The sequence below is a fragment of the Citrus clementina genome, unplaced genomic scaffold (assembly GCF_000493195.1).
Source record: "Citrus clementina cultivar Clemenules unplaced genomic scaffold, Citrus_clementina_v1.0 scaffold_1, whole genome shotgun sequence".
Taxonomy (NCBI): Eukaryota; Viridiplantae; Streptophyta; class Magnoliopsida; order Sapindales; family Rutaceae; genus Citrus; species Citrus x clementina.
The window spans coordinates 5,244,535-5,255,622 of NW_006263303.1; the positions used below are offsets into that span (position 1 = coordinate 5,244,535).

The window sequence follows — 11,088 nt, forward strand, 5'->3', positions numbered from 1 at the left end:
CAAATAGAAATGGTGAATTTGTGATTTTTATTTAAACGAAAAAAGTTTAAATGAAAATTAAATATTTTATCCTAAAAATATCTCTATTAAATATACCTATTTCTAAATTATAAAGCATTATCACTTTATTCGTTTTGACTTATAAGGATATAAATATCAAATAACCATGTTTAAATAATTTTATATTTATAAAAACAAACAAATAGCTACTTATATTTAGATATTAAAAAAGAAACAAACATGTTATTCAGACATTTATATTGAGACTAATCAAACTTTCACTAAATTCAAACAAAAAGAAACACAATACACACACACACACACACATATATATATATACACAAAATAATTTTTAATGTATTACTTTTTTTTAATATTTTATATTTTTAGTGACATCTTTACTTTATCAAAGTGAGAATGTCTTTTATCAGAGAATAAGGGTTATTATTAGAAACCTCCCCTGAGGTTTAGAGTATTCTCAGTTTGAGAGATTGTATTCACGTATTATTAGCCACCTCCCCTGACGTTAGTATACCGTTTAGTATAATTTGAGTTGGTGAGGATAAAATGGTAATAGAACTCATTAATAATAAAAAATTCTAACAAACTTTAAATCATCACATTGAATTCCGAGAATGGTTTGTAGTTGGTTTAAATCCATTGGGTTTAAAACCGAAGCAAGCATTTAACCAAAAGATATTAACACTCCACAAAAAAAAAATGGTTTGATGTTCGTTCATATCCATTGAGTAAAAACCAGAAGCAAGCATTTAACCAAAAGATACTATCAATCCACCAAAAAAGAAAGAGAAATGGGCATCTCCCTGCTCAACTCAAACCAAAGCCACCGAGAACAACATTCCATCCATTTTCTCCATCTCTGTTATGTTTTAGTAGAGAAAGAGTGCCATAAGCAAGAAACAATGACGACAAACCCGAAGACGCCAACACTAGGAACGATTGAATCACGACCGCCAGGTGGAAGAAGACTGACCAGTGAGTTTCGTCGTCGACCCACAAACAACCCTAGCTCGTGTAAGCCACGAAAAAGATATGAAAATAAGCACACCTTTTATAAAAGCAAAACCCATAACCTCACTGGTTCATGCTCTGAAACGATGATGTAATGGTTATTGCTTCGTATGTGTACTGTTAAAGTGGCCAAATTTTTTTTTTGAACTTGCAGTTCAATAATTTAAAAAAAATTGTAATTGTTTGTTTAATTCATCCAAGTCATTTTAGAAAGTCCAAATGATGATTTGGTATTTTTATTGACCATTTTGGCGCCAAAACATACATGTTATTATCAACGCACAATTCTTTAATTTGTGTACAGAAAAATATTTTCCCACAATAAGGGTATTTTCGTCATTTTATCAGTCAATAAACGGTCAAACAAATAGGTTATTAACGTTGGGGGAGGTGGCTGATAATATGAGAATACAATCTCTCAAACTGAAAGTACGCTAAACCTCAGGGGAGGTTTCTGATAATAACCCCAGAGAATAACTACACACACTCCCACCCACATATATGTACATTCAGAGCTTTGAGGCGCAATGTTAATACATTGATTTCATGGATTTCACGGAGATGTAGCTAAAAGACATAGAGACACAAACTCCCAAATACTAAAAAACAAAAACTAAGGCATTAAAATATGTATTTTTAGTATATTTAATTATCAATATGTGTTAAATAAATTTCACTAATGAAAAAATGATCAAGAAGATCCTATTATATAGAATGAACAAAAATGTCATTGCAATGCTAAATATAATTTCAAGAAAGAAAGATGAATTTATAGTCCAAAATATCACTCTAAACTTCAAGAATTACATGAACAAAGATACCAATTATGGCTTATCAAATTAACTACAAAGTCTACAATGGTAAAACAAAAAAATTAATAATGGTAAAAGAATTTATATTTGATAGTGAATTTGGAGTAGAGAAATGACTTTTATTAATTTTTTTCTCTCATTAGATGAAAAAAATGACAATATTCACATTTGAGTTAGAGATGGCAAAATATAGACTTGGACCGGGCTTTCTTATATTAATTACAAACTCATGCCCTTCAAAAGCCTGTCCAAATTAGGCTTGGGCAGGGCCTGAGCTTTGTCATTAAATATGAAATAATTTTTTAATAAAATAAAAAAATTTAAATTAAAGATAATTATTTAATATATTATAAAATAATAATCCAATACACAAAATATCAATAACACAACATAATAAATCACAAATACTAATATAAAAAATATATTAATTTAATATTTTGAGCTTTTTTATTTAAATTTAATTTATTTTTATTTATAAATTAAAAAGCTTGGGCTTTTTATTTAGGCTCATATCCAAACCCAACCCATGAGAGCCAGCTTTAGGTCCGTGCAAGCTCGAACTTTTTTGCCAATCTAAATTTGAGCAAGGAATCTTCAATAACAAGAAAACTAAGGGGATTGAGAGTGAATAAAAATATAAAATCTTGAATTTAATTTCAGCTTAACAAATTTTTGACGAACTTTAAAAAAAAAATACAAACACTTAAAAAAAATTCATTTGATTCTCTCAAAGTTTCCATTCGTTTCTCTGCAGCCAAAGGAAGAGTTAGAAACAAACCAAGATAAAAATAAAATGAAGCACATACTCCAAATAAAGACTTTAGTATGGTGGTAAGGAATAGGGCAAGAAAAGTAAATTAAAAAAAAAAGATTCAGAATCTTGATTTTGCTGCTTTACTAAAATTTTCTTTCCAGCTAGATGGAATTATGAAAATGGATATTATCAATTCACTACCAAAGTTTTACTAACATATCATGTCAGTACCAAGGTTTGTTGAAAAGTGCATTTTACTACCAAAGTTTTTCGTGGTTATCATTTTACTACTAATCCGTTAACAACATTAGAAAATTGATGATGTGTTGCTGATGTAATAAGGGCATAAAAGACATTTCCGGATATAAGGGCATTAAAGACATTTTGAGTTGAAGCAAAACGCAGCGTTTTGACAGAATATTTAAGAACAAAATCGACCGGCCCCCTCTCTCATTCTGAAACCTTCGTCTCCGATCTCTCTTCATCGGTGCTGAGTGACGGTCGACTCCACTACCATTTGCGCTCTCCACTGTGAAACCTCTGTCTCCGTCACAGCTGAGTGAAATACAAGTATGCAACCCAAGAGGGGGGGGTGAATTGAGATTCTAAAAAATTATTCAATTTATTAAATAAAAACTTAATACAATTATAAATCAGATTCAAAGCAATAACAATTAAGATGATCACAATATAAAAAGATAAGGGAAGAGGGATTCAAACACCGAGATTTTTACGTGGTTCGGCCAACCTCGCCTACGTCCACGCCTCCAAGCTTTCCGGGCTTGAGGATTCCACTAAGCAAGCCTCCAAGGCTTCAAATGCTTACACTTGACTTCCAAGGTGTCAATGGACCTTTACAACAAGAGATTATCCCCAATCTCTTAACCCAAATGTATCCCAACACTTACAATCACTCAAAGTAAAAGATTACAAACTGTTTTGCCTCTCACAATATATAAGATTACACAATGATGCTTAATATGTGAGTAGATGAAGCAAGAATGTGTTCTAAGCTCTATGAAGATTGTATTCTCAAATATTAGCTCAAAATGGTCGTGTTGTGATCAATCTTCTTTGAATTTGAATGAGCTTATTTATACTTGGATTTGAAAATCTAGCCGTTACAAACTGTCGGACAGAAAACGGTTCGCCGTTAACCATTAACGGTTAACCGTTTCGGTTGGTCAAAGTTACCTTTGGGCCAGATTTCAAATAAACGGTTTGCCGTTTAGGATTGCCCTTTCGCCGTTAACTTCTAGAGACCTGCAAGAAGAGCATTTGTTATCCATTTACACTAAACGGTTAAGGACTTGCATGAAATAACGTTTCTGGATATTATCGGTTGACCGTTTAAAATAAACGGTTTGTCGTTTGGCTCCAGTAACCTGCACAACAATTCAGCCTTATCAGTTTTCGTTAATCAATGCCAGATGAGGACAACCTTCAATTCTGGACGTTATCGGTTAACCGTTTAAAATAAACGGTTCACCGTTAGGTTCCAGTAGCCTTCCCATCTTGGGTGTTTTCTGTTTTTCATAAACGGTTAGAGGTTTAGGAAATGTTTTACTCTCTGCCTTTAATCGGTTAACCGTTTAAAATAAACGGTTCACCGTTTATGACCAGAATTGTAATTTTAAACAAGTTTTTGCAGAGAATTTCTTTCTAATTTGAAAATCCATCTTTTATGAAGAAATAAGGCAATGATTAGAAGGGTTTTCGTTTATTCAGAAATAGCTCCAATATTTTTGTCAAAATACATTTAAAATTTGTTATCATCAAAATCAATATTATTAACATATTTATGTTAACACTGAGTGACGGCCGACTCCACTAGTGTTTTGTGCTCTCAACTGTGATTTGTTGACTCTGCATTTTTATTCGCTTATTGTTCATTAATTTTTTCGTTAATTAAATTGTTATTGTTTTTTGTTGTGAATAATACTTGAATTTCATAGATTATAATATTAATTTTGTAGCATAATTTTTTGTTAATGTGTTCTTTGTCGTTGTCCATGGTACTGACATTCGAATTTTGTTAATTTTGTTAATTTTTTGTTAATTATGTTATTGTTGGAGATCTAGCTTTGATAATTTTTCCTTATTTTTTGTGGATCTTGTTACCAATATAAGAATTTCTGTTATTGTTTGCTTTTTATAATTGAGTTGTGAATTGTGTTATGTTTATATTACTAGAATTAACGTTACCAATTTTTGTTCACTGGTTGCTTTTTGCAGATCATGTTACCAAAACAACTTCATATAATCTACAAAGGCAAGAACTATTGTAAAGGGTTGATTGAACCAGATGAATGCAGTCTGCTACAGCTGAAGATTGAGGTGGTGAAGATTACAAGTGAAGACGGATTAACCACTCCTGAAAGTGTGCAATTAGTTATCACCAACCCAAGGAATAATGTGGAAGTTATTGTAGATACTTATGCAATGTTACGAATTATGTTCACGGCACATAACTCCTTACAAGTGCCAGTATTTAAAGTCACTGTGTTGCCAACCCTACGTCCTGATTTAGAACTTGGTGGGGTGATACAATCCTTACTACATGCCTTAGGAGTTCAGCTATCTGCAGAGCAAGTTGGGTAAATGAAAGTGGAAATGAACCATTATCTAGACGTGGAGGCATTCATGGGCCACAAACAAACCTTGCTGGGAATGTTGGGTGTGAGACTGATGCTGATGAAGATGAATCACCTTCCAAGAGTGAAGGCAGAGATGAACCACAAATTGTTAGGAATGAGAATGTTCAGCAGAATGTTGATGACAGCGACGATGATGATTGCTTGTCAGATTTTGACAAGGAATTTACTGCTGATGGTGGTCGTATAAATCACCAAAACATAGCTGAGGATGCAGAAGTTATGGATGATGAGGGATCTAGCTTTGACGATGAATCAATTGATGCAAATCCTCAATTATTGGCAAATACATTTGACTCAGATTTTGATTTGGATACTACTTAATTGAAAGATTATATTGAAGTGCATATGTATAAGCCAAGGCCTGATGGTAAGCATAGGCTGAGGTTAGGAGACGTGTTTGATGATGTTGACCACTTTAGGAAGGTGTTGGGTGAAGTGATGGTGGATAAAAGCTTTGAAATTACAAAGGTGTACAATGACCGTATGAGATTTTACGGTAAATGCAAGACTGATAGTTGTCCATGGTATATGGTGGGAGGTAAAATCAGGGGTAAGGGTGGATTTGTAATTAAGGAGTTGCAGAATAAGCATGATTGCAAACAGACCGAAATGTCAATGAATGTGACCAGCAAATGGATAGCAGAGAAAATAAAGAGCAAGAGACATTTGGTGTGAGGATAGGGAATTTGAAGCTGTATAGAGCTAGAGAGAGGGCAATGACAGACATTCATGGAGACCATGCAAGGGGCTATGAGGATTTCTTTCAATATGCTGCAGTAATTCTGAAGTATGATCCAGGTGCAATTTGCAAAGTACTTTGCGATGCAGTAACTAAGCCAGAAAAAGTGTTATTTCAGAGATTTTTTATGGCATTTCCAGCCCAAAGAAATGTGCTTCATAATGGTTGTAGGCCATACATTGGGTTAGACGGATGTCATTTGAAATCAAAGTATGGTGGAGTTCTCTTAGCTGCTGTAAGTATGGATACTAATAATGGAATGATTCCATTAGCAATAGTAGTGTGTGAGATAGAGAACACTGAAACTTGGATATGGTTTTTAGAAATTCTGCATTCGTATTTCGATAATGGATCAGATCAGATCACCTTTTGCAGTGATAGGCAAAAGGGTTTGTTAGGAGCAATTGGGAATACATGGCCGACTGCATTTCATAGGCCATGTGCTAGACATATATATTCTAACTTCTCTAAAGATCATCCTGGAGTTACTTTGAGGAATCTGTTTTGGAGAGCTGTCAGTAGCACTAATAAGTTTGACCATGCAGCTGCAATGGAAAAGTTGAAAAAAGAGAAGTTAGAGGCATGGCAGTGGTTGGAGAGAGAACTTGCTGGGTTTACTTGGTCAAGATATGAGTATGACAAGAATTGCAAAGTGGATCGCACAAGTAATAACACTTCAGAGTGCTTCAACAACTGGATCTTACCCTAAAGAGATAAGCCTTGCCTGACTATGCTTGAAGAAATCCGATGCATGTTTATGACACTATTCACAGAAAGAAGAAAAGAAGCACAATCTTGATCCAATATTCCACCTCGAGTGAAAAAAGAATTAGATGAGGCTTATGAGACCGGAAGCAAGATGACTACAATGGCTTCTGGTGATCTTCACTTTTAGCTATAAATCTAAAATATTTTTGTTTTCAAATATATTTTTATATAGTTGAACTGTTTAGAGTAAAACACATATTTACAGTTCACAAAACACATATTTATAATTGCTTGAAATTACAATCTGAATTTATAAATTCTAGTAGAGAAAGAGTTATTGCTGAACTGTTTACAATTCACAAATTTTATATAGCTGAACTGTTTACAATATGAATTCACAAATTTTTCCCTATATGCTTTTAATTATTGTGTTATTGCTCTTAGGTTAAAGACAAGAGTTATTATCCAGCGAGGAGGTTTATCGTTGATCTGGTGAGCAGGTCCTGCGACTGTGGTCACTAGGAACTATCCAGACTCCCTTGTGCTCATGCTATGGCTGCAATTAGTCATGCAAGACACACAACAGAAGAGTACTTGCCAAAATACTTCACGAAACAAGCATATTTGAACACTTATGCTGTGATGTTTAAGCCAATTCCGGATAAGGTTACTTGGGACTCGTGTGATAGACCAAAACTTTCTCCACCTGAGATTACTAAGAAGATTGGAAGGCCGAAGAAGTCAAAGAAGAGGGCAGCCACTGAGCCAGTGAAAAAAAACAGATCATTCTATATATGCTGCTCCTTTTGTGGTGGGATGAACCACAATGTCCGAAAGTGCGCATTGAGGCTATCAATAGCAAGACAAATAAGAGCTCAGAATCAGGTATCAATGTATTACTTTTTTAATTATTTTTGTGTATACCGAGCTTAATTCTTTATTAATATTTGTTGAATATGTAATTTAAAATAAGGTCTCAGTGGGCCGGGAGAAAGTTCTAATGCAGAAACCACTTCGAAGAGAAGAAAAAGAATGGTAAATGTTGGTTTGAATATGGAATAATTTTTTGTTTATTGTAGTTTTTCATAATTTTTTTTTATATTTATATATTTCAATTTAAATAGGTTGTGAGTAGTCCAAACGAGAGGTTTACGCATAGTAGGGGAAGATGAGGTAACAGAGGTCGAGGTAGCAGAGTAAGAGGAGGTGACAGAGGAAGAGGAATGGCTTCTAGAGGTAGAGGTCCGGGTAGCAGAGCAAGAAGAGGTACTGTGGTGTTTTTTGATATTTTTATAATTTTCTGAATACTTCATAGATACTGAAGTATATATATATATATATTTGTGAATACTTCATATATATTTGTGCAGGCCGATATGAAAGCTGACAATCTATCTCCAAATCCAACTCAAGGTTCACAAGCTTCATAGATCATAGATAGTTAGCAGAGTTTTATTGTTAGGATATTATGTATCTGAAATGCACAAACTGTCACTAGTGCATTAGGCTACTGTGGTGTTTTTTTAGTGCATTAGGCTGATGTGGTGTTTGTTGATTGCACAAACTATTATTAGTGCATTAGGATGCTGTGGTGTTTGTTGATTGCACAAACCATTATTAGTGCATTAGGATGTTGTGGTGTTTTTTGAATTCACAAACTAACAGTTCTGGGAATATGCATTTCAAGCACAAACTCTTATTTTTCACCATTGATAATGGAAGTACTTTAGATTACTTTTGACTTTGCTTACATATTAAGTTACTTCTATTACATTACTTTCTCATAAATAAGCCTATCAAGAGGCCATAAATAAAAGTTATGACCAATTTTAGCTTTGCTTTAATGCATCGTAGTCTTTCATTCATCTTCAGTACATCTTCATTTAGGTTCAAGCCATAACTAGATGTGTTGTTACGCATTTCTAAATTTTCTTTTACTGCACATTGCCAAAAATTACACTTTTTATACCTGCATATCCAAAATAATTTGTTAGAATTTGCTGACGTAGTAGATACCATAGCACATGCTTGTACTTCACAGTTGCAGTATTTAGGGTAGCAAGTTACTTCTGCAAGTTTCTTAGCTCGACCCGTAGAACTAATGCTTGTGTGGCTGCTGGAGGCCATTTTTCTGTTTGAATTTATATGTGTGAAGGGTGAAAAATTGTTTGGTTTTCCCTGAAGATAGGATAGAGGTGGATATTGTGTTTTCAATGAATTCAAGTATTTTTTGTGCCTTATTCTTGTTGTTTTTGTATGACGAAAGTGTTTAAATTTCAGTAGTTTTTGTGTGAGGTTGCTGCTGTTTAGTCTGAGGTTGCATGTGTTTACTATGAGGTTGCTGATGTGTTTCAGAATTGCAGGTGTTTAGTCTCAGGCTGTTGTTGATATAGGGTTGTTAGGGTTGAAATAAGGCCACTGGTGTCTTTGAAATAGGGTTGTTAGTGTTTAAGTGAGGTTGTTAGTGTGTTTGAAAAAGGGCTGCTGAGATGGGGTTAGTATTCAAGTGAGGTTGCTGGGGTGTTTCAAACGGGTTTGCTAGTGTGTTTATAAGGCTGCTGTGTTGATTATGACTGTGAGACTGCTGGTGTTGATGAAATGATTTGCTAATATGTTTGTAAGCCTGTAAATTTTAGCTTTTATAAGCCAAGAAAATAGTCGTTTTTGGTTCTAACGGCTATTTTCTTGGCCATTTCTTGTCACTTTTGCTTATGTTGTTTTTTTCTTTTCATAGGGTAAAATTGTCTTTTACATTCCTAGGGGCAGAATCGTCTTTTCACATAATTTCCGTTGAGCACTAACGTTTTGGTAGTAAAATGATAACCGCAAAAAACTTTGGTAGTAAAATGCACTTTTCAGCAAACCTTGGTACTGACATGATATTTCAGTAAAACTTTGGTAGTAAATTGATAATATCCCTTATGAAAAAGAGAAAGCTACCTCTTAAAACGAGATAATTTAGTGAGCTTAGTGATGAGAATAGTGGTTTGTTCAGAAATGATGAGGTAATAAGGAAATAATTTAGTAATGAAAAACTTAGCAAAGATGTTCAGATGACATATTCGTCAAATACATAACTTCATCAAAATTTCATGAATGAAATACTATTTTCTGAGATAAAAGAAAACTCTTAGATACAACCTTTTTCAGACTTTGATGTCTACTATATTACAAACGCAGAAGAAAATGGAGATTGAAAAGAAAAGAAAAATTAATTCATTATGGATTCATCCATCATACTTTTAATCTTTAATCATTAAACATCTTGAATGGAAATAATAACATATCAGTGAAGGTACGATTTAAACTAATTATATATTTTCTCTACATCTGCTACAAGAAGACCCTTCCTTAAATACCTAAAAATTATTTTTCTCTTCATTTTTCATCATTTGACTTCATGAGGATACATTGTTTTCCTCAATTGCTTGAAATATCTTGTAATTATTCTAAATTCAAGATTGACAAGCTAATAAAATCGGTCAGTTATTTTTTTTATTGAAACTAAAAAGAAAAATAAGTTCGGTAGAACTTAAAAGTCTTGAATAAATTTCAATAAGTCATCCTATAAAAAATATTCAAATGATCTTCAAAGATTAAATGAACATTAATGTAACTGTATACCAAATAGCTTAAAAAATTCATGAAGAAGCATGTTAATTAAGATTTAAACTTCAAAGAATAAATAAATAAATGTTACATCTATCTATGAATAAAATGTAAAAATTTTATTTTTTTTAATTGTATTGCATTAAAACACTATTGTTATTCAAACTCATATTTGGCAGCAAGTTTTTGTTGTGTTACACTGTGTTCAAAAGGTGGATAATACAATAAAAGGAGTTTAAAGTAGTTCTCTCATGAAAATAAACAACAGACCCTACTAGAATGAGAATGAACTGAGAGATCTCATTATAATTTCAGGAAGTACAAGACAAAATTTTGAATCCAAAGAATCACTCAAACTTCAAGAATTACATTAACCAAAGATCCAAGGCTTTTTGACAAGCTTCTAAATTGTTGCTTATCTAACTATATTGGTTAGCAATCGATAAAGATGCTAGAATCACCGCCATTTCTCATCTCTTTTGGTAAAATAACGCAATCAAGATTCACATCAAAGAAAAAGCAAGGAAACTTGAACCACAAGAAAACCCAAAGGACTGAGCCAAAAATAGAAAATCAAAATTTTGAATATAATTTATGTAGGGGTGGAAAAATGAATAAATGAATCATATTCGAATCGAATCGTAAACGAATTAGATCAAAATTCTGCAGATTCGGATTCGATTGATTTATTAAACGACTATTCAGTTTTATTTGTTTAATTCATTTAGTAGAATTAATAAATGGATCAAATCAAATCCGGATTCATTTACAATTCGC

At 33.1% G+C, this 11,088-nt stretch overlaps 1 protein-coding gene across 1 annotated transcript; it reads left to right on the forward strand.

Annotated features, from left to right (window-relative positions):
• Positions 1 to 5,600: 5,600 nt before the first annotated feature.
• On the forward strand, positions 5,601 to 6,703 carry LOC112095457. The gene is made up of 2 exons (XM_024177395.1): positions 5,601 to 5,793; positions 5,859 to 6,703. Exons 1-2 carry the CDS (start codon positions 5,601 to 5,603, stop codon positions 6,701 to 6,703), a joined length of 1,038 nt encoding a protein of 345 aa, XP_024033163.1.
• Positions 6,704 to 11,088: the final 4,385 nt, after the last annotated feature.